The sequence below is a fragment of the Lepisosteus platostomus genome, chromosome 20, assembly GCF_059453375.1.
Source record: "Lepisosteus platostomus isolate fLepPlt1 chromosome 20, fLepPlt1.hap1, whole genome shotgun sequence".
In the NCBI taxonomy this organism is placed as follows: domain Eukaryota; kingdom Metazoa; phylum Chordata; class Actinopteri; order Semionotiformes; family Lepisosteidae; genus Lepisosteus; species Lepisosteus platostomus.
The window spans coordinates 5,690,078-5,713,921 of record NC_142630.1 but is presented as its reverse complement, the minus strand read 5'-3'; the positions used below and the strand labels follow the sequence as shown (position 1 = coordinate 5,713,921).

At 40.8% G+C, this 23,844-nt stretch overlaps 1 protein-coding gene across 2 annotated transcripts in view; it reads left to right on the top strand.

Moving 5' to 3' along the window:
• Nucleotides 1-23,844, top strand: part of wwp2 (WW domain containing E3 ubiquitin protein ligase 2) — a 118,341-nt gene that overhangs the window by 58,529 nt on the left and 35,968 nt on the right. For both annotated transcript variants that reach the window (XM_088613753.1, XM_088613754.1), the window contains 3 exons: nucleotides 2,609-2,698; nucleotides 8,558-8,732; nucleotides 17,033-17,087. In XM_088613753.1, coding sequence (XP_088469879.1) covers nucleotides 2,609-2,698; nucleotides 8,558-8,732; nucleotides 17,033-17,087 — 320 coding nt within the window. The remainder of the gene's footprint in view (nucleotides 1-2,608; nucleotides 2,699-8,557; nucleotides 8,733-17,032; nucleotides 17,088-23,844) is intronic.

Sequence of the window (23,844 nt, the reverse complement as noted above, 5' to 3'; positions counted from 1 at the left end):
AAAGACTTTTATAAGCCTGTGTTTGCTGTTTTATTTTTCATAAAACCTAATTAAGAAACAGCCTCTATGGCCTGCAGCCAGTCAGTATGAAAATGTACTGGTTTTGTTGTTGCAGCGGAAGAATGTGATGTCCTGTCTTCCTGAGAAACCAAACCACTCTGAAACCATAAGACTGTAGTCAAAGAACTCACAAGTTTAAATAAGAGCTCTCTGTAATGATTTATACACTGTTCCATTCAAAGGTATGGAATACTGAATCCTTTTAGCCTGGAACAGAGAAGATTATGTGGAGGCTTGATAGCAGTATTCCAGATCCTGAAAGCCCTTGGCCAAGTTAGCTCTGGGAACAGAAGACAATTCTTTACATAGGGGGTTAGAATATCTGAAATTAACTCCCTGAGCTGTTATTGAAGCGGACTCTGTGGGACCCTTTAAGAAACAGCTTGATGGAAGTCTTGGATCATTAAGCTTCTTTCAACTAGATGAGTAAGATGGGTTGAATAGACTCCTTTCGTTTGCTTTTATGTCCGTATGGACTGAGTTCCTGAAAGAACGGACAGTTTGGATAGGAAAAAGCAGAGCAAAACGTTTCAGAAGAGCCAGAAACGTTAAGCGTTGCCCAACAGACAGATCTGACATGGGTGAAAGATTTCTAGGCTTTTTGTTGTCTTTTCAAAGGACCATCTAAAGATCCTGACATATTTCCTGAGTCCTCTGTGTGTGTGTGCGCTAGGCCGAGATGTGGTTTAGGGTGACAGGTTTTTGGTGGGTACTCAGTGAGTTTTTAAGGAATGTTCTTTGGTAGTCTTCTTAAGCACATTCACGGCTGCTCTCCCCTCTGAAATCATTAATTCGCCTTCCCTGCATTAGTGATTAATATAAACAGAAGCCCCAGTGCCAAAAATGTAGATGAGCTATAATGAATCTAATTTCCTTCCTATTACCATTTTTTCTTTAACAGCAGGCTGTCTGGAAAAAAAGGTAATGTGATAATTTTTGGAGCATATAGCTCCTAATTGGTAACAGACTTAAACCCCAGAGACTGCCTCACACCACCTTGTTGTAATAAATGTTAATATTATGTTGCCAGGTCTGAACTTCAAAACCTTTTTTTCATTTTGCTTTGCTAATGTAGCATTCTGCCCAAATATTCTACCTTGTTTAGATGTGTTATCAAAGTTACTCACTCAGGCCCACGTGAGTAAAGAAAACACCTGCCCTACACATGTCAAGTGTGGGATCTGCTTTAGAGAAAGTACTCATGACCCTGATCACAGAAAACTACTGCTTTAAAATCTTACTCTTTAATAGTCTAATAAACTAAAAAATACACATGAAACCGATTTGGACATTTGTGCACTGCTAAGTGTTGTCTCAGTGGCTCTTGTGTGCTGATGTGCGAATGCAGTAATAGCTGTTTTCCACAGGTCCTGTGTGTAAAAGTACCTGACTAAAGCCACTGTATCTCTCGGTGTTGTATCTGCACTGTGCTTAAACATTAACCTGGAAAAAAGTTTTTTTTTAAACTTATTTTGTAATGTTGCACCTGACCTCTACTACAGGGCTGCTTGGGTATAGCACAAAATTTAAAGACATTTCCTTCCAGCAAAAAAAGGCATGACAATGGGGTAGATCTTCATTGGTATTTTTAAAGGAAATCCAGCCGATTTTTCTTTAGTCGTACTTATCTTGTGCTCAGTCGGTCACTAGTACAAGCATATAATTCAGACGTGTTTAATGTTTAACAGAGTCTTAGAGGCAGACTTATAAAAGTTATACGACCCTATAATTATTGTCACATTGTGGATGTATAATCAAGCCATGATTTGCATGAGTAACAACTCTACAGTTTAGCTTTAGTGTATTGTATCTTGGGCGTATCTAATACAACTACAAGAACTCAGAAGATATTCTGTAAATCTAGTTTATCATATGATTGCGTGATTTAGGTTTCCTTTCATTGATTGCAGAACCACATATGTCTGCATTTTAAGAGTTTTAAAACTTTTTTTTCTTTTCAGTGTGGAATTAAACAATGCATATCCTTTAGCAGATGTATTGCTTGTTCCATCAGTATATGTTGCTTTGTATTGTGATTTAAAAATCCAAATGGGCAGAACCATTAAAATGTGACTTTCTGGGGGGGGAGGGTGCTGGGTTCTCTCCTCACCTGATTTGCACAGAGGGACTGTTGAACCTTTTTCTGCTCTGTGGGATCACCACCAGTGTTCTCTGCCCACATTGCGTTATAAGAGAGTTTGTCTTTTCTTTTCCTCATTATTAATACTTGCTCCACCTTTCTTTTACTAACTCAGCTCCATTGTCTTGCATCATTCTTCTATTTCTTTGTCCTGAAAGAATCCCGCGGTATCAGTCCCAGCATCGTGGCTGGGGAATGTATACTGGACTCTAAAATCTCCGTGTGAAGACAAGTTATCGGTCTGTAATGTTTCTGAACATACTGTAGTGCAAAGGGCACTTATATCTTTGTTGATTTTGAGCGGCACTTACAGTATACTGTATCCTTTGTAATAACATAACTGTCTGTGAGGCTAAAAGGATTTGGTTTTCTCCCTCCTAACTGCCTGCCCCCTCCTCTTCTTTCCAGCTGGGAGCAGCGTGTCCTCCCCAATGGCAGGATCTACTACGTCGATCACAACACCAAGACCACGACCTGGGAGAGGCCACTGCCACCAGGGTGAGTCATGCCAATGGACGCCATGATCAAGTCCCCCTTGCCAGCAGGTCTGTGAATGAGTTATCATGTGAGAAATAATAATAATAATTAATAATAATTGCTTACACTTATATAGCGCTTTTCTGGACACTCCACTCAAAGCGCTTTACAGGTAATGGGGACTCCCCTCCACCACCACCAATGTGCAGCATCCACCTGGATGATGCGACGGCAGCCATAGTGCGCCAGAACACTCACCACACATCAGCTATCAGTGGGGAGGAGAGCAGAGTAATGTAGCCAATTCATAGAGGGGGATTATTAGGAGGCCATGATTAGTAAGGGCCAATTGGAAATTTGGCCAGGACACCGGGGTTACACCCCTACTCTTTTCGAGAAGCGCCCTGGGATTTTTAATGACCACAGAGAGTCAGGACCTCGGTTTTACGTCTCATCCGAAGGACGGCGCCTGTTTACAGTATAGTGTCCCCGTCACTATACTGGGGCATTAGGACCCACATGGACTGCAGGGTGAGCGCCCCCTGCTGGCCCCACTAACACCTCTTCCAGCAGCAACCTTAGTTTTTCCCAGGAGGTCTCCCATCCAGGTACTGACCAGGCTCACACCTGCTTAGCTTCAGTGGGTTGCCAGTTGTGAGTTGCAGGGTGATATGGGTGCTGGAAATGTTTAAGACGGGCGTTGCACGATAAATTATTACATACTGTAGGCCTCATCACATACCAGTGTCAAAATACTTTAATTCTGTGTGTGGTCCTGCATTGGATACTAATGCTGCACTGATGTACAGTAAGTTAATCCCATTGGAATGTGTAGTTACTGATCACAATTACGTTTCTGCTATGCGCAAAGTAAAATAAGCATGATGTTCTACAGTTTTCTTAATAGAATAGTATAAAATCTGACCTGGCAGTATTAGAAAACAAATAAAATGAATGTGCTCTTTTGATTTTTAACTGTGTACTCTAGTTTATGGCAAATACTGATAAATACTATTGATAGACACTGCTTAAACACATTTAATTCAGGTTTTGTGATACATTAATACAGTATGTTCTGCCTTTTTAAAAGATAGCTCAAACAAATGTCGTTAAGCCCAACTTTTTTATTGTAGGCAAAAGTTCAGCATCATTAGGCCAGTTTTAAATTAAATCATGATAATGTGGTAGTAATAAAAATTGTAACGATACTTTATTATCATTGACAAAACTATACTGACCCAATGTCTTATTCACTGAATGAAATTAGTTCTAAAGGAGACATTTCCTGTCTAAAATTAGGAAGAGACTAAACCCTTGTGTTCTGGGCTCCTAGATTCTCTGTTGGTTTTTAGTTAGTCCTCTGGTCTGATTATTTTAACACAGATGGGGTTTTAGTCTACAAGAAATCATTCATCAGGTCCCGAGAAGGCCAAAACTGTCCCTTGGTTGACCCTTGGTGTCTGCTATTTGTCTGCACTGAGGTAGTAGAAACCATAAAGATACTACGTGTTGTGTTCATGTATCAAATTGTGTATCATGTGCATATAATAGAACAGTAACAGAAAGGAATGTGAAGTGATTTTTCCTCTGAGGTCCTGCACAGCACATTGTGCTGTAATCTGCACAATAAAGCCGTCTGCTTGAGCTGGCAGCAGCAGTGCAGGGTGAGAACTGTGTTTTTGTGTCAGTGAGAGAGGAGAGGGTGAACAAAAAAATCTGTTCTGGGTTTTTAACCGCTTACAGAAAAATTCCCTGCATACTTTTCCTGTGTTCCAACAGCTTTAAAATACCTGATTTCCAACCCAAGGCCTTTTATAGACAATGTTATTTTGGCTGGATCTAGGTGCTTCTGGTCCTGCCCTGTTGCGTAGGATGTTCAGAGAAGACTCAGACCTTGTGCAATTGAGGGAACAGCCCTGGAGAAGAACAAAATGTCCAGCATAAGTGAAAAAAGATAACCCACTGAACTCCAGAAATGGACTTAGATTGATGACTGTTATTCCTGGTTTGAAACTACTCAGACCACAAAGTCCACAGAAATTAAATCGCAACTGTGACCTCCATCCCTCTTGAATAACACATTTAACAAAAATGGCTCACTTGTTTTCTCAACACGTCTTTCTAATGCTCCGGCTTTATGAGAGGCAATTTTATGGTTGTGGCTTTAATTGTAATCTTCTGTTTGTTGAAAGTTTTCACTTAAAAAGGAAAGCAGTAAGACGTCTCCTCCTTGCAGCTGTCTGTCATTATGAGAGGGACCCGAGTCTATTTACAGTATATTCTCCAACTTTGACTTCTGAGCAGCAGAACTTTACCTGTGCCAAAATGGTGTTTGTGTGTGTTGGAATTGCACACACACCACTGATCCACATTAACAGAAACGCGCTTCAAAAGCTGGGCAACCTAAACTCCTAACCTCCTCAGTTCCTCAGTTAAAGGGACCAGCATGCTGTCTGCCTTTCTTGCATTGTGGCGTGTGCGGTTTGTACAGTATGTCAGAATACTACTGGCCAACCAGTGGCCCTTGGAAACATAAGGGATTTCAAACAGGAAACAGATACTCCATTTTTCAAAGACTAGAGATTTTTTAAAATCATTGGCCCATTAAGAAATAAGAAAGGATCTAATGGCCTTGCCGTTTCCTGCTGCTTTCTTTGCTGGGGGGCACTGTGGCCCTTCAGTTAGCCTCAGGCCCCAGCTGTGGCCTCCACTGCCTGGAAAATACCTCGGTTTCTGTTTAATCAAAATGGTTATGTACTGTAGATCTCTTTTCTGTCTTGTCATTTGAAAATAGAATCTAGATTTAGATTTTTGGAGTAATCTATAAAATAAAATTCTGTTCAAGGCTATTAAAGAATTTATTTTTCCGATGTCCTTTAATAACAGTTTATAAACACATTTATTATTGATATCAGATTGGCTTCACTTAACATTGTTATCCTACAGCATATTCTGTTGGTAGTATGGTTAGTATATTACTGTATTAACAATCAAATGACTTAGCTCACATCTAGAGGACTAATTGTTTGGACAGTGTCTGTAACCCCTTCCTACTACAAATGAACTGCTGTCAAATAACATGTTTTGAGGGAGTATTGCTAATTAGAGGAGAAATAAAATGGGACAGACAAATGTATTCTAGATGGAATTAGTTTGAAGTGTAACTTGCTTGTTGGCCAGACACATTTGTAATCTTTTGCCAAAAAAAAAGAGGAAATTACTAATCGTCTTGAAGTTTCATTTGAAGCCCAGAGAAGCACAGCCCTTCCAGACACACAATCCCCGTGCTCCAGCTCTCTTGAGGCTTGGGGGTGTGTGGATGTTTTGACAGATCAGGCCGGGGGAGCTGGATTTCTGTCCCCCCCCGGCTCTGCTGGTGGCGGAGGCGGTGCGCGGTGGGGTGTCCTCTCCTTCGCCGCGCCGCAGCAGGAAGGGATCGGCCGGGGAGCGGAGCACTGAGCGCGCAGCCCTGCGTGTCTCCGCTTACAGAGCCCTCTTAATTGGGTGAAATTGCATTGAAGGAGACCGAGAAGTTTTCCATTACCCAAGTTTTGAGCGTTAAAAAAAATCAAATAAGCGGTACTCCCTCTCCACACGAAATCTCACTTTTTCCACTTTGGCGCGGCCCGCCTTTGTGTTTCTGTGAAGAACAAGAAACTAAATTAAGAACCCAGAACACATAAGCCCTTCTTTTATATCAGGAAGAGAAAGATCTCTGTGTTCCTTTTTCAAGTAGTAAGAACCGCCTTGTTGTAATATTACGCTGGCTATAAACCTGGGTCTTTGTTGAAAATGAATCTTGCGGTGGAGTACACTAGGCTTCACTGTGCTAGGAAGGCCAGGTAAGCAGAAAGCAGAAAGTGTCCTGTGTTTATTTTATTATTATATTCTTTAATTATTTCTGCTTATTTATCACTTGGAGGAATGCTTTTACCTCCACAGTAATTAATGTCCGCATTTCCAAATGTAACAAGATATTAAATCTTAACAAGATATTAAAGAAGGACTGAAATGAAATCCAAATTGTTAAAAGTGCTTTTCTAGTACTAGCTTGAATAGACGTGTTGAATTCTTAAAGAGTGCAATACTCTTTAAATGCTATACAGTGCTTTAAATCTCCTGTGGAACCTCTCTGTAAACACTCTGTATGTTGCCAGGGGCTCCTCAAGGCCTGATTATGTCCAGAAACAACCTTCATTGCAATTTGAAAACAGTGCCTCCTATCACATGATGAAGCCTGAATTTGCATACTGAATATAAATATGAAAACGAAAAGACACCACAGGCTGTTTTTTTTCCTCTCTTTTAAAGAAAATAATTTAGAATGGAGACTAGGGGACCACTTCACGTCTGAAACAGGCTTCACAGCCAGGTGGTTTCGGCCCAAACTCGGGGCCCATTCAGGAAGTGTGTGGGCATGTTGAAGGCGCATGCCCACGTCTCTTCCTCCGTCCTCAGTGGGCGCACACACCACTACTGGAGACTCTAGTGAGTCTCACGAAAACAGCAGGCGATTCCAACTCGGCTGGGTGTACAATACCATTGACCGTTCCAATGTCCGTTTTAAATGGACTTTGACAAAAGAAATTATGCGTAAAGCAGTTTATTTAAAAATTCCCCTAGAGACAACACAGTTGTCCCACAGAATGCTTTTCTGGATGCCATCTGAAGAATGTTTGAGGGGGTGTGCACAGTGTACCCTTAGCACAACACTTAACTACATGCGTCTCAACTGGAAGCTATTTTGGATGACTCTGTAATTCTTTATTTTCCTACACACTCCATTTGATTTGTCAATGTTGCAGGAATAGTCTCACAATGTGGCAGTTAGCCTTAAGTAATCTTGCTGAAGATATTGTAATCTGGGCAATGTGAGCTTGTAAAAAAACAGAAAGACATTTCTCATCTGTTGCTCTTTGTTGAGCATGGGGGGACTCAATGATCTCAGCATGAAGAACACACCTATGAGATACTGTTCTATAAAGTTACTTTTCCTGTTTTAATTCATAAAGGCTCTCCTGTTTGGTTACTTGTGGTTATTTAATAGAAAAGGCATTTTAATTGTTTACTTTTATACAGTAGCTCACCTATTCCCAAACAGTAGTCAATTCTTTAGATCGCGTGATGCTTTAGGTTTTGGAGTCTTAGCAGTTGGGACCTTCTCTGAATGTTTAATTCTACAGTATTTTATACCATGGCTCTTAATAAAAAGCATGAAGAGCTTGGGTGGAAGAGCAGTAAGTAGCTGTCTCTCAACAGTGCCTCAGCTCCACATGGATTCAAAGGAGACTCCATTACAAGATACTGACAATTCACTTGGGGGGTCATGAAAAGGCCACCGTTTGTGCAAAGCGCTTCTCATTCTCAGTCGTACTGTAAATGCACCACATCTTAATTTCCCCCTGGGCCCTGTCCATGTTTCATTGTTGATTCTGATGTAGTCCATCCATCCATTATCCAGCCACTTGGAAAATCCCACTTATCCCGGCGAGCTACGGGCGCAAGTCAGGATACACCATGGACAGGACACTAGTCCACTGCAGCGTACACACAGACATGCACGCCCACACCAGGGTCAGTTTTCCTAGAAGCCAGCTAGCCTCCCAGTATGTTTATGGGTTGTGGGAAGAAACTGGTACACCTGGAGGAAACCCGTGCAAACATAGGGAGAGCATATTAACCCCACTCGGATAGCACCCCAGGGCTGGAGTTGAACCCGGGGCCCCAGCTCTGTGAGGCAACAACGTGACGCAAGCCTCTGCGCCGCTGTGCTGCCGCTGAAGTCGTAAGAAGTACTCGTCGGACTGGCGATGTTCCCTGCTCGCTCGGGATCGCCCGGGCAGTTGCTGATCAGTGTTGTCTTCTGTGTCTGTGGGTCAGGTGGGAGAAGCGCGTGGACCAGCGGGGCAGGTTTTACTACGTGGACCACAACACCCGGACCACCACCTGGCAGCGGCCCACAGCCGAGTCGGTGCGGAACTACGAGCAGTGGCAGTCCCAGCGCAGCCAGCTGCAGGGGGCCATGCAGCAGTTCAGCCAAAGGTTCCTCTACCAGGTACGGTGTGCCCGCGGGAGGCGCCAGGGCGGCCCTGCCCTCAGACTGCCCCGGCGGGCGTTCGTCATGGCGGCGCCGTGCTGCTAGAAAACATGGGGTTTGGACTCGTGCAGTCAATCGGGATGAGAGCTCTGCAGAGGACAAAGATAAATTGTTACAAAAAGTAGAGGGAAGCTGTAGTAGTAAAAATGGCTACCATCCACGTTTAAGCGCAGCAGTGACAAAATAGTTTATTTATATTAGATAACAGTAGTTTGTTCCAGGGTACGCTGATTCTTCTGGGAGTCTATATTTAATTTTTTTTATCACTAGACCTGCCCTTTCCTTGGTTGGGTCAGTGCTGCTGGTTTTGTGAGTTTGTCTCTTTCACTAAGATTTTCATTCTGTACTTACTCAGCAATGACTCTATAGACAGGAGCAATCATTTGCTCTTCGAAATATTGAAATGTCCTTTTTCCTTATTTTTTTTTAAAATCCCTTACTTAGAAAAGATTACTTTAATATCTTCACATTCCAAGCACTGCAGCAACCAGGCAGTAGGTCAGTGGGATAAGACTGTGAAATCACGTTTTCCTGTGAAAGTACAAATTATGTAAAACATTCAGGTGAAGTCAGGTTTTTAATTCGTATGCATGTGGCTATCCACAGCCATTACGATCTTAATGTCACAATCACAACACAATATGCTATCTGACAGCCGTGTTCCACATTCAGCATTAATGTAGGCCAAGAAATCAGGCAAGTTAAGATACTGTATTATTCTACTGCATGCTAGTCTCTGTTTTAGTGAGTATGAGCTGCCAAGTTCTAGTTTTGAGAATGACAGGACTTAACTTTAACACAGATTGGGTCTTATTTAACTAAATAAGCTAGTGTAAACTGCATCTTTGTAGAATCTTTTTTGTGTTGGTTCGGCCTTCTGATTTGGCTGTTTTGTAATGTCCAGCTGTGGGAAGTGATCTGGTTTGATACATTTCTATCAGAAGCTTCCATTTTGTACACATGGTACTTTTCCATTCTGAGTAACAAATGTTGTAAGCTAGTTGTTGCTCCCACCTAGGTAATTAAATTTGGTAAGTATTGTGTATATATAGAAGAAACAATTTCTGTTGACTCTTTTAGATTTAAAAAAGGTATTTCAGAACAGAAATTTAATGGGTTGGTCATAATTGTTTAAATTAGTTTGCAATTAAGCCTCCTAAAATAAGTGGACAGAGGTGTGTAAAAACTCAGTGTGGGTGTGAAGGGTGGATTGCATTGAGCACGTAGGAGGTCATGATTAGAGTTTTCTCCAAGTGCCCTGCAGTAGTACAGTAGTTCTTTTTATACACCTTACTTAAATCCAGATTTATATCTGTTGCTCCTGTGCTCTTCCTTCTGTGTTTTATATATTTGTTCACTTAAAGATCATCTTCACAGCTCAGCTGTTTGTTTGGTTTTGTAACTCTAACCAGGAGCATTGTGTTGTGTTTGACTTCTCTCCTACTTTTCTTCTTTTAACTAAAGAAGTTCATTTTTCAATTTAACCCCCCTATTTGGTTGGCCCACTGGAAGAACGCCGTCCTTAGCTACAACCCACATGTCAGACTAAGAGGAAAGAGTCAGTGGGTGTTCCTCAGTCTTGCCTTCATTTGAATAGCAGTGCTATATCACAATATTTGAAATTCTACTAGTCATCTCGGAGTGTTATACTTAGCTTAAATCAAAGTATTACCATCACAAGCCAGATCTAAAAAGGACTTTCATCAAACCTGAGACCAAAGGCCATGGAAATGTCCTCTTTAGGAAGTATCGCTTCCTGGTGCTGGTTAACTGTGGGACAGGTTAGTTTTGGCCTTGGTCTATTTTGTTCAGACTATGGGTTGTTTGGCTCAAAAATCTGGTCAGCAGTTTAAGCAGAAATAGCTGCACAGGGTGGTTAGATCCTGAAGCCCAGTGCTGTACAAATTTGATTTTACAATATCCATCTACAGATCTATTAGGCCTATAAAATCCAAGAAAAGGGCAGAGGGCGGAGCGGTGGCTCTGTGGCTAAGGATCTGCGCCTGTGGCTGGAAGGTTGCCGGTTCAAATCCCATAGCCAGCAGAGGAATCCTACTCTGTTGGGCCCCTGAGCAAGGCCCTTAACCCCAGCTGCTCCAGGGGCGCTGTACAATGGCAGACCCTGCGCTCTGACCCCAGGCTCTCTCCCTGTCTACAGTATGTGTCTCATGGAGAGCAAGCTGGGATATGCGAAAAGATCATTCCTAATGCAAGAAATTGTATAGGGTTAATAAAGTGAAGTAATTTTTATTTAAAATTGGCAAAGGAGGCTAACTGTTGTTGAAGGCAATTCATCAATACTCTGATTTTCTGAAGGTCTGTAATTTTAATATTACTGTGAAATGATAAGACTGTCTGGGGGTCTTCACTCTGCTGAGAATCCTTGATTAGAATGATTCAAATGATCTCAAAACCAAAATTGAAAAATAACGAACGGCGTTGGTAGTTTTACGTTAAAGTTTTGATTGCTGCAGTACATTTTTTGAAAGCTCAATAAACTAATAAATGTGTCCGTTCCCATAAATTTGCACTGTATCCAAGTGTGACTCGAGACGGAAAGGTGTTATAACCTACTTCTTGAACTCATGATCCATTTTCAACCCAAAAAACACAAGCCTGCATTTAGGTTTCCACCACAGGTTCCCAGCCTCTGCTCAGCAAGTAATTTCCATCTTTAAATGTGGCATCGGGAGCATAACATGTAAAATCACTGAAATCACCAGACTTGAGTTCTTCCCTTCTTTAACAGGATAGTAGACTTCATTTTTTTATGCGCTCATAACTTTTTAATGACTTTTCCATTTTATTGTGTTTTTTTGTATTTTCAGATACAAACGTTGCTCTTTAATGTCTTCAGACATTTTACAGGTTTCCTCTGTAGGCCCAACGATGTAGATGGACTGAATGGCTCCTTCATAACCTTTTTTTTAATCTCCTTAAGCTCATAGACCATTGTTTATTTAACATTTTCTTTTTATTTTCCTTTGCAAAGTCATATCACTTGCATATTCTTCTCTTAAATGTGGAAACACAGGAGTAATGTCAGCATGGTGCCTGTCAAAAATGTGCTCTTTCGTCATCCCCTCCTTTTTTGTGCCACAAACCCATAGGAAACGCAGCAGCAGAGCTGGAACATTACAGCAGAGAACAGTATCCTTTCTTTATGGCTTTGGGCTCAAATATTTCTTATGCAGGGTTGCGGTTAGACCTTAACAGTACCTTACTAATGTATATAACTTAATCAGCCACCCTGTTGCTACATCTTTGCAGATGGCCACTGCGTGATCAGTGTATTACTTTGAAGGCTTATTTTAACACTCATCTGGGAAGTGCAGCTGAAGGGTGCACGCTTAAGTACTGGCATCGCTGACAGAGTCCATTAAAGTCCATTCTTTCCATTAAAGAGTAACTTCAAAATTGTCTTCAATTATTGGATTATATGATGAAGCTGTCTAAAAATATTTTTAAGTATCTCTGTATGAGAAGGAGAAGGGACTTTCCAAAATCACTTTGATCACGCATAACTTCATACATGGTACAAATTAGCACAGAAGGTAAAAACTGATGGTCATTCTAAGCAATCTCTATCACTGTTCTTGACATACAGTTAACTAAATCAGTAGTTTAATAAAATTCATAATAGGGAAACCATGGAATTTATGGTCTTCACAGAGTACTTCCCACTCATATAAGAGATTTTATGGATTTATGGATTCCCTGAACTCGTGCAGTTGCATTTTTCACTCCACTATGGAACATTTCACCCAGATCCCTGCTTCCGTCATCTCTGTGTGACTGTGCAGTGAGCACTAGCTGGTTGGAATTACTGTCGGAATGATATTGCTCCACATACAGAGCTCCGCTTTATTTATAAAATCAGCACCCACAAGTTTTGGAGTTATCCATTCATCCCTCAGTGGGTTGTCCCTGGTACAAATCTCTATTAAGTATGAGCATTTTTGCCAGCATCTTTGACTAACTCCAAGCATTGTAATTCCTGGATGTCATCCACCCAATCTCACCGGGAGCAAAAAGAATCGAATTGAGCCCTGTGCTTTGCATTTTAATAAGCCTTGTTTTTCCCTGGTGTGGGTGAGGCCAGTTTTAGGGCAGGCAGCTGGTCTGAGACCTTGGCGCAGCAAAATCTCTCTCTGCTGAGTGTAAGTGCTATGATCACACTACCAGTAGCTGCAAAAAAATGTCACACTTGACTTCTGCATTTCTTAAGGGAACTGAAAAAGAACAGAGCACATTTTTATAACCCCTAGGATCTGACACTTGGGAGAAGAATCTATTAATAAAACAGTTTAATGCCTTAAACAGATATATGCACTTTAGAACCCATTAGGTTTATCATGGCTTTCCTATCATTGAAATCTGTAAGTGTCCATGTGGATGGATACAGGACAGCCTTCTCTTGATGTAATGCTTATTTCTAATGGAGTAAATATTCAAAGTATGTAAGTGGCTATTTCATTTTTTTTTTCTTGCTGGACTTAGCAGTTGTAGTAAGCTGAAAAAAGGCTTTAGCTGCATGTGTTGAGAACAGGCAGGCATGAATTGCACTAATTCTTTTGTATCAAGGCATTCTGTTCAAAATAGTTTCATGTAAGTCCGTTCAGCCTTCAGTATACAAAAAAACTTGTTGAAATGAGTACTGGAATTGATAGCATGTTGTGTTTAAATGTCTGTTTCTTTAGACCTTCTAGGGAAAAAGGCTCATGCTCTTTCCTAAAATTGAGAAATTTCAAATCAAATACTGTTTCTCTAAAAAGTGTTAATGACTGTCCTGGTATAAAATGAGAATCATTTCAGTTACCAGTTTTGTTTAGTACAAGAGTAGAAGCATGTTATGTATGCGCCTTGTTGAGGGTGTGCTGTAATATATACCCTGCAGTATATATGGCACAACTGAAACGCAAAACTGAACAGACATAAACAAAACAATGGTCGAAAATGCCCAAAATAAGCCCATCAAACTTTTTTTGGTGGTTGGTATAGAATTCGTCATTGCCCTTTTATGTAAGTCAGGGCAATTAGACCTCCATTCACTTAATGATTCCTGCGTGCCTAATGAGTCATTTTCCTCAAGCCTTGTTTCCCTTCCAGAAGTAAATGAAGGGAGCTTTTCTGCATAAGAGGCATGGGCAAGCTTATTCAAAAACTGCTGAATCGGTTACACTGTGCTTCAGTACCCCAGCTAAACTTGTCCCTTGACAGTCCTTGTCCAACTTAAGACTGTGCGCTGTGACATCATTTTTTGTTAGTCTTGGATGTGCCAGCTCGCTCTCGCCCTGAATCCATTTGCCTGTATTTATGTTGGTTTGCCCTGAAGGATTTTATCAGCCCAGACCGCTCTGTGCGCTGAGTGATTTGTAATTACGGCTTGCTCTAGCCCTCGCGGTCTGACAGTATTGTGCAGTCTGTAATCAGCACGTCTGTCTGCCCAAGTCACCCCAGGCTCTCTCACTCCCTGTCCAGCACCAGCAGTGTGGCTACAGTACCAAAAGGGGGTGGGGGGTGATGTCATGCACATTTCCTAACTGTGCTTTTTTTTTAACCTTTTTTAGTTACAGAAAACACACAGAGGAGTTTACTTTAGTGAGGCGAGCTTTCCTGCTGTTTGATCATTTGAACAACGCTTTTTCAAAGCTTGTTGGTTACGCTCAAAAGGAAAGCCATGCTAGCTGCCTGACAGCGGATGTTTCACTGGCCCTTGTGTGATGAAACACTGGTGAAACACAGAGTGACGGAATCAGATGGGCATTTTGTCTACAGTGTGTTCACAGAGGGAAGCCAGGTCAGGCGTGTGAGGGACACAATACTAAGCACAGCAGCTAACTGGTAGCTTGGTCTTGTGCTAAGCAGGGAAATGCCCGTGGAGATAACTGGACTATTTAGCCAAGTTTGTAGGGGTAATCTGAATAAAGTAGGCTTTAAATATGTATATCTGCATGTATAAATTAAACTCAACATAAATATTAGAGCTCAAACAATGTTTAATTCCATTCTAATATCTCGATCATTAATCTATGTACTAATTTATATGCTACAGAGATCCATAAATTTCTCATTAAACTGGAAACCTCTGAAATGTTTATACTGTAAAAATATACATTGTAAATATACAAAAATAAATCTGTCTCAAGATTTCATTAATACATAAGGTAATATTTGACATCAATGTCTTGTACCCAATGGCGTGGTGTGTGTGCACTTAAAATCTATGGTGTCTGTTTTCAATTTAGCACTTGAAGTTCTCCTGACTTTCAATAGCTGCATGGTTCTGTGCTCCTGTGTCCTGTGGCATCATCACATGTGAACTGCATCAGTGCAGTTTGACAGACCATAATTTTCCTATTTTTTAATGATAATCAAATGAAAACTGCAGAAGTGGCAGCGGTGTGTTCCTGGGTTTGCACGCTGCTATAATACATGTTGGCGAAAGTCTCGGCTCTAAGCGTTGCAAAACGCGTCCGACGTGATGTCATATTATCCACACCTTGCCTCACCCATCCTGCGCTGTGATGGTCTGCTCTTGAGGGATTAAAACACTTAGTTCAGCTTAAATGTCATCAGTCTTCGGCCCCTTTTTTCTTGGGGAAATTCCCTGAAAGTGCCCTAACCTGTAAAGGTGGCTAAAATTCAAGTTTGTTTGACAGTGTTCGATATGTGGGCTCTTCTTTTATCATCATCAATAATAGTTTGTTTGGCTAATATTTTTATTTAATATGACTTAATTTTGGACCCATTTATACACCAAGGAATTTTTATTGGAGCAATCTGAGTAGAGTACCTTGCTCAATGGTAAACCAGCAGTACCCCACCTAGACTTCGGAACCCACAGCCTCTCCATGACAAATCCAGAGCCCTAACCACTATTCCTCAATGCGGCCCGTCTGTTTATGGGATAAGTAAGGCAGTTCAACTCTGTTTGGCTTCTTCCTCCTCCCAGCACTTGAGACGGGCTCAGCGGCTACAAGATGTGGCCCCTTGCAGAAGTTTGACATGTGTCAGAGGTTTATTTATCAAAGCCATTGCGTATCGGGGGCGCAGGTCATCGCCGAGTCAGAAATCGGCCAAAAACATCTCCAGGTTGTTCAGATTTCAGTAACACTGTACTTATCACAAATGCGCATAGTGATCGACTTCCCAGATACAGTAAGGCTGTCCTGAGAACAGTTGCCTGCCTGCCTTGTAATGTCTTCACATTCGCCCTGTACGGGCTTGTAAACCAGAGTCCCTGGGCAGGATGGGGCTGTTGGCATTTGGGAGAATTCACTGCGAAAAACAGCAGGAAAACATGCAGGTGAGAGGGATTGTAGAGTGACCAGAATCGGCATTGAGACTCTTGTTTGCAGACAGGCTTCTAGTTTTATGAAGCCTCCCATACAGGAGTTGACTGTAAAAGTGCCAGTTACTCATGAAGGTGGTCGCGCACACCGACCCCTCCACCCCCCACCCGAAAAAGAAGAAACTCAGAAAAAAAAACTTTTATTTTTTCTCTCTTACAAACGTTGACTTTCTCTAGTTCAGGCTGGGTAAAGGCAGGGTTCAGTTTTTTTTTCCCTTCCATGCCTGTGTGAATAAAGGTGCTTTTGTCAGGATGAATAAAAACATTCATGGGAGGAGGGTTTGGGGGGGGGGTCTGTCTGGGACCGGGGCATGAATGTTCTCTCAGTTTGAATTTACATAGCGGGCTACTGCTTACTTTAACAGCACATTTAGAAAGAGGAGGGTTTTTACGAGTTGGGGAGGGAGGAAAGAGGAGCGGGAGGGGGGGGGGGCAGTTTGTAGTCAGGAAGTTTGGGCGTGCCTTGTAGTAGAGGGAATGATTTCATTGGAATGGGCTGTCTTTTTTTTAAATGTAATGTGTAGTTTTTGGAAGGAGTAGGAGACGTCGCTCTGGTGTAATAGCATTTGCCTGAGCCAACTGTCGGTGTGCAGACGCATAGGTACCTAACTCTGGGATTCCTTGTTTTTTTGGAGGGGGAGAAACTACTTTACCTTTTATTTTCTACTCCCCTGTCTTGTCATTTTTTTTTGTTCTTTTTCTTATGGTGGTGCGAGAACTTTAAGGAACATACAAGCATCCCAGAGGCCACACGGCTGAAAGAATTGTCTTGAGCTCCGCCACCTTTTTTGCAATTACTGACCGAAAAGAGGAGAAGAAAAGAGGCGAATTGCAAGTTGTAGAGAGAAAAAAAAAGTTTATAACTGGATCTATATTTCTCTCTCTCTCTCTTTCTCTCTCCTAGTCCTCTGGTGTTCCTACAGACAATGATCCACTGGGGCCGCTACCTTCAGGCTGGGGTGAGTACACCTTTCTCTGCTGCTGAAAGTACCTGCTCCCCTTGAGCGCCAAGTAGCCTTGCTGAGCCTCAGTAGGCAAGCGGGCTGCACACTGTCTGCATCAAATTCACAACCGTACTCCGGGTGCCGTTTCTATGTAAAACCTTCAACGTGAATTGGCAATATAATTGGTTTGACTGAGCAGTATTTTTTATCGAGAGTAACCTAGGGCTTAACACCTCAATATAGTATATATATACATATTGTTCTGCAACCCCAGGTTAAATTTCAAAGAGCGTTTCATGCGGTTTTATCATGGTGTTCACGGTTCTAAGGCTCCCAGTTGATTGGTTGCCTTCTTTCCTGTAAGTCATGTACTTCTCCCGCAGACTGGTTTAGCTGCTCCTTGACTGGGGAAAGTCAATTCATTCTGAGGGAAAGAGTGCTGCAGTTCAAAACACTTTGTTGTTTGCGTGTTCAGGTGATCTGCTCCGATATGCAAAAGTAGAGAAACAGAGTTTAAGTAACTTAAAACTGAGTTCCTTCATTTTTATCACCATCTCCCCTACCTGTGAATATTAACTCGGTTCATGGCATAGCCAGTACTGTGCAAGTGAATGTCCTTTTAGAAAAGATTCTAATTTTAAAAAATATTAAGGGATTATAGGGGATTAGTTTCTGTATTTGGAAAAGAAAAGTCTTCGGCATCTCCATGTGCACGCCAAGTTCCTTATTATCCTCTGAATGGCTCAGCTTTGTTTTTTCACTGTGATCTGGATGCAGTTTAATCTGAGACAGCATCACACTGCGATGGAAAATTGGGCTAATTATTAGTCATTCAGACTGACGGGCGCTCTCGCATAACCTTCTTTTATCTTTTCCTCAGAAATAATTCAAATGGACGGTCGCCCCCAATATTAACAAGCATTTTCTATGTGAAATGTCTCATTAATCCAATGCAGATACTATAAATGATGTCTGAAAAATTGAATGCAGTTCTACCACTCAGTATGAAAACTGTGTATTCCTTTTCCTGCTTGTAAACTCTTGTTTCCAGGACATTTAGAATAATGCCACAGCATTAAGGAGGTTATGAGGCAGGTAGTGGCTTCCTCAGATCTGCAGATTATTTGGGGACCTCAATTTCTTATGAGCTGGAGAGACGGCTTTGACCAGCAGGGAATATTTTATCCTTGGAAAGGTTTTGACGTGGCTTAAGGACTACAAGGAGTATACATCCGTTTGAGATAAAATACTCAACATAAGCAATACCACTCGGGGGGGGCAGGTGGAGTTGCAGTAAAAGATGCACTGTGTTGTGCTCAGTGGGCAGAAGTAGACATTTCGGGAGACTCATTTCTTGACCGCTCTTGGCATCCAAGTGACTCCCGTTTTTTTGCTCTTCTTCCTCCCAGGCCCTTTTCTGACTCTAAAATCAGACATCTGAAAAAGTACATTAATTTCTTAATTACTTGTTTTTGAGCTTTCCTTTTGCACGCTTGCTTTTTTCGAATGGCGTACAATCCATTCTAGTAATTAATTCGTTTTTCGGGCAAATAGGGAAGATGGGTCTTTTGGCGGAAATTGAGTCAACACTACTGCCTCCTAGTGTCCTTACTTAGACATTGTTCTTTAAAGAAAGCAGCAGTGTTTTGGGGTGCCAGACAGGGCAGGGGTGTTGTGACTTTGTTCCGCACGGTTAGTGCTTACAGCTGTTGTGCAGGTGTGCACTAGGCTTTGGATTTTAGCACATGTTCTACCAACAGCAAAGAGCAAAAGGCTGCTGAGAGACACTTATTAATTGCTCTCCGGGCTATCCGAAGCATGACCCATTTGCCGATAAGGGTGCGTTCATTTCAAATCAAACCTTTTTTTAAGGCAAAATTGTCACCATTTGAAGGGTGCAGGTGTAAATTTAGCAGTTTTATGCAATACGTGGAAGAGCGAGTATATTTGGAAACATCTTTGCAATTGAAATGGAGATATTCAGTTTTTTTGTGCTTCAGAGCAAGGGCTGTTCCCTGTATTCTGTGAATATATTACAAGACGTTTGAAATATGTTTGCTATAAAAGCATGGGAAAAAGCAGAAATAGCAAGAGAACTTTGATTTAAAAGCAGAGAGTGAAGCAGTGTAGAAATTAGAAGGAATGTATTTGTTTTCCAGCTAATGCGTCTTCAGGTTTTTCTGTTTGCAGTTGACCAGGACCCGTTGTTCTCTTTGGTTTGCTGTTATTTAGCTGTAGTTCAGCAGTGCTCTGAGCCACCGCGCGGTGCGTCAGATCCAGGAGCTCCATGCTAGGACCTAGGCGCGCTTTCAAGAGCTGTCCTGTGTCTTTGAAATAATTCCAGGATGGGAATCCCTCCACTTTCCTGTTTGAAAACTGAGCTGGGTTAAACCTGTATGGAGATTTTTTTTTTCTAGGCTCTGAGCAGGGCGATGCTTCTGAAGCTGAATCGCGCAGTTTGGAAGCTCAGGACTTGTGCATCACTGAATGCAAAACTTGTTTCTTTCCGGCAATTCTATTTGTCAAAAACCTCGTCTAAAGTAGTTCACTCATTCAAATAAGGTGTATACAGAAAAGCCTCAGTTTAACAAGCTAATAGGGGATAAGGGGTGTCTGTTGATGAATTTCCATAAAGTAACCATCGACATTTTTCAGCCAAGAAACACTACTGTATGAGAAAAATATATCAATACACTACATATACATTCTGGATCTTCTGAATTCATTTTTTAACAGTTGCAGTCAACACAGTCAATCAAATTTGTTCCTGTGCCTTTTTTTTGTCCTTAATACACTACACACGCTCTTAATTTCTTGAATTGTAAATAGAGTGACAATAGAGTGAATAGAGTGAATTGTAAGCAATTTGATATTCCTGAATTTTAATACAAAGTGGTATTTATTTTTACCTTGTTTTATTTGTGCATTTTATTGTTATAGCTGGAAAGGTGGGACAGTTCTGATTTTTCAGACCTTTAGCAGATTTTGTCTGTGAAGTCTGTTAACGCAAAGTCCGTTAAACTGAGGGTTGACAGTTTAAGCTAAACGTTTATGTTCATTCCTCCAGTACCAATAAGGGCATGCTTGGATTCGAGTGCTGCACTAAATTTAAAATGAAGAAATACCCTTGTGGATGGATTACCTGCTGACCTGGGAACATGTTGCAGAATTATCTGTCCACTCCACAGTGACCTCCTCAGGTCAACACCTGAAGAAGGCTCCACAGCCGAAACGTTGCGTTTTCTCTCTTCTCTTTTCCACATGGAATAAACCTATGACTTGTTCCTATATTAAATACTGCTATGAATGCATATTTTTATTTTAGAACACATTCGTGAAACAAATTGCAAAACATTTCAGAAAAAATGTAATCAAAAGGAAACAATAAAATAGTTACTTTTCATATTACTTAAGGGTATAAACTTAACAAAACAGGAAAACAAGCGTACAAGTCATAATTAAACAATACAAAGAAATATAACTAGTGCAGTCTAATGAACTATTACAAAAAAATTGGCTGAGGAGTGTAGAGTGAAAGGTGTTGTTTAGCTGATTAAAAATGTTTGACGAACAATTTCACAGCCAAAAACACCATTTCAATTGCATCGCCTTGCAAAAATGATGCTGTTCATCCTCTCCACTGGAAAGCTCTACAAACTCATTGAAGTGACATCACCCTGCAGACATCATTTGTACTGCGGCTTGTGAGGAAGCACTGTCAGGTGATGCACGACACGCACCTGAAGCTTTCACAGACGTGAAGCTCGTCGATCACATGAAGTCGTAGCTCTGTGCAGGCTGGGGGCTCCCGCTTGTACGCCATCTTCCTCTCAGAGGCAGGCAATTCAGATCCCACCGCGTGATTTCCCAGTCTGTCAAGCGGCAGCCCCAAGCCCCCAGCCCCCTGGCCTCTTCTGGGATCCATTAACTTCCAATACGATTGTGGTATTACAAAGCAAAGTTCCAGTAATGGATCAGGATGACATTTTCTTTCTCTTTAATTTTGTAGTTTTTTTTTCATGTGGGGGGGGATGGTACTATTTTTGTGTTCAAAAAAGGGGATGGCTTCATAATAATCCCCTTCCAGCAGCCAGGCAATTTCGGCTTGCAATCTGAGAGCTACTGTTCATAGACTGTGGGTTTCCTAATGAGTCCAGCATGTCTGACGAAGCATCTGTGGCAAAGAGAAGTCCGATTTTGCAACCAAGAGCTTCATGTTGATATAATGTAGCCTTGTTTTGTCCAAGGTGATTTGAAACCATTTGCACAGCTGTTGTAAGGGCCTTGAGGTTAGATAAAATACTTCAGTATTCTGACCAGGGTATGATACATTCAGGTAACCGATCTCTAAGGCACAGAAAAGACTCTTACTGTATAAGGGAACACATCCATTTGCAAGAATCAGGAGTTTTTGTCACGTGTTAATGACTTTGGAGTGGTCTGTTAAATTAGCTGATGTACTACTTATTGCTGTTTGCTATTTTTTTCCCCGATCTTGTTCATAATAGGTGTCAGAAGATGACATAATGACAGTTACATATGTATGTTGATGGAATTATCAACAGTGTCAACAGAGCAAAAAATTGATGACAATCATTAATATTTATATAGATATAAATATTATTTATCTATTTATATATATATAAATCTATTTATATTTATATAAATTTTATAATTAAATAAATGTATAATATTTAATAGTGTCTTGCAACATCTAAGTGCATTGTATTCTTTATGAACAATTTAAGCGTATTGTTAACCATTTTAAATTGCTGTAGTCAAATTGACTTGATACTTCTTTTAAACATAATAGTGCAAGACGAGTGTTGCCCCCGGATGTTCTTAGGCGTTTCTGAAGCTCTGTGAACTGTTTATTCGAGGTGCATATGTTTCTTTAATAGGATTTTCTTTATTTGATTTTCGAGGTTGGAAGTAAAATCAATTGTGTTAAATGGCCAGGCAGGTTCATTGCCCTTTACCATTATTTTTTTAAAAAGAAAGCCTAGCAGGTGTGATCTTCTTCATAGCTCTATGGGAGTCTGCAGTTCGCAGGATTCATTATACTGCAGATTCTTTGAATTCTCTGTAGATTTGATAGCTGAATGCTTATCAGACATCCATAGTTCCAGTTAACCTTCAGAGTGCAAATAAATTGTCTGAGGCACCAAAAACATCAATAAAGTTGCAAACATAAATACTGGCACCCCATCTCAAATCAGTATAATAAGTTGGGGAATGAGGCTTTTATGGGTGCCTGCATAAGTGTCACAATATATTTATAAATAATTAATAATTTAATTCGTAAATACTGTGCTAATATGTTCCAGATGTCCCCTTGAGTAGATGGGTGTTGAATAAGCCTTACAATTTAAACATTTGTTCTTTGTTGTTCAGATCACTGAAGATAATACTTACCCTGGGTTAGGCGGTTGTTCTTCACGGTGATATCAGCTGAACACTGCGCCTCGTTAACTCACTTGGTGATTTTGCTTTGTCTCAGTGTTTCTTTTCTGCTTGCCCTGCATGAAGGCAGGATTTCTTTTTGTTAAATTGGTTCTTTGTCATGATGTAAACAGTGAACGTCAGGATTGTGCTTTACAAAGACTGGAATTAATTTTGAAGGAAATCAGACTGGTTTCTGTGGTTCTGAATACTGAATTTTTCCTGGCACAGAGATTCTGTTGTGTAGACAGCAACAAAACACAGAAAAAGACCCTTTAGCAGTTTTAAGTAATTATAATAATAGTTAAAGTAGTATTCAATTCTCTGTTGTAATCTCTGCTTTATGTATTGTACTTATGAATTTATTTTCATTTGCGTGTATGATAATGGGCAAAAGTACAATCACAGGATATTCAAAAACACTGCCAGGTGATCCATTTGTCTCAGTTGGTTAAATAAACTTGTAAAGAATATCTCAGAAAATCTCAGAAAATAGAATAGTAGGCTTTATCTGTGTGCACAACTATCTTTTATTTTGGTTTTTCAAGGTCTGTGCTACCTAAAATGCTGTTCATGGAAAAAAAGAAACAAGACCCAGTCAAAATAGGAAAAGATTATTTTTACTCTGTGGACAACTTGGGATGAATTATAAAAAACAGACTTGCCCCTGACATTATAGTGATGTGTACAGGGTTACACCTTTTATTCAGAAGAATGACATGATCACAAAATGCAATAATTACAGTAGTATGTACTTCATGCATATGCTGGAACAGAGTGTATCCACTTGTTTTTATCTCCTAGTTGTCAGTATCAGCATAGGATTCTTCCAAGATTTCCTTTAATCCATTATCCTTTCTCCCATGGCTGACTTTATCAGGATCCTGGCAGTACTCCTATTCTCAACTCACTTATCCTCGCATGTGTTTTTTCTTCTTTACAGTTAAGCGTATTGCTTCTTTGAGGCCATTTTATTGCTGTACCTTTATACAGTATGGTCAGTGCTCACTCCTTCCACAAAAGTTTTCTGTGAGAGAAAAATTGTCAAATGTTTTTTCTGCTAGCCTGGCCAAATGAACAGTCAAAGAACTTATTCTGGTCAACAAATGGCCCATGAAAGCAGATCAAGGAGAGCATGCAAAAATGATGTAACAAGAACACCCAGCAATGTATGACAGAGGTGTTTGCGAACGCATTACAAAGCTTACTGCTGTTAGTTAAAAATAGTGTGGATTTTGCTACTTGTGAGAGACAGCACTGTGTTGATGTCTGCAGTGCTCATAATGAGGGTGTTTCCAACATCATGACTTAATTTACAGCGTCTTAAAAA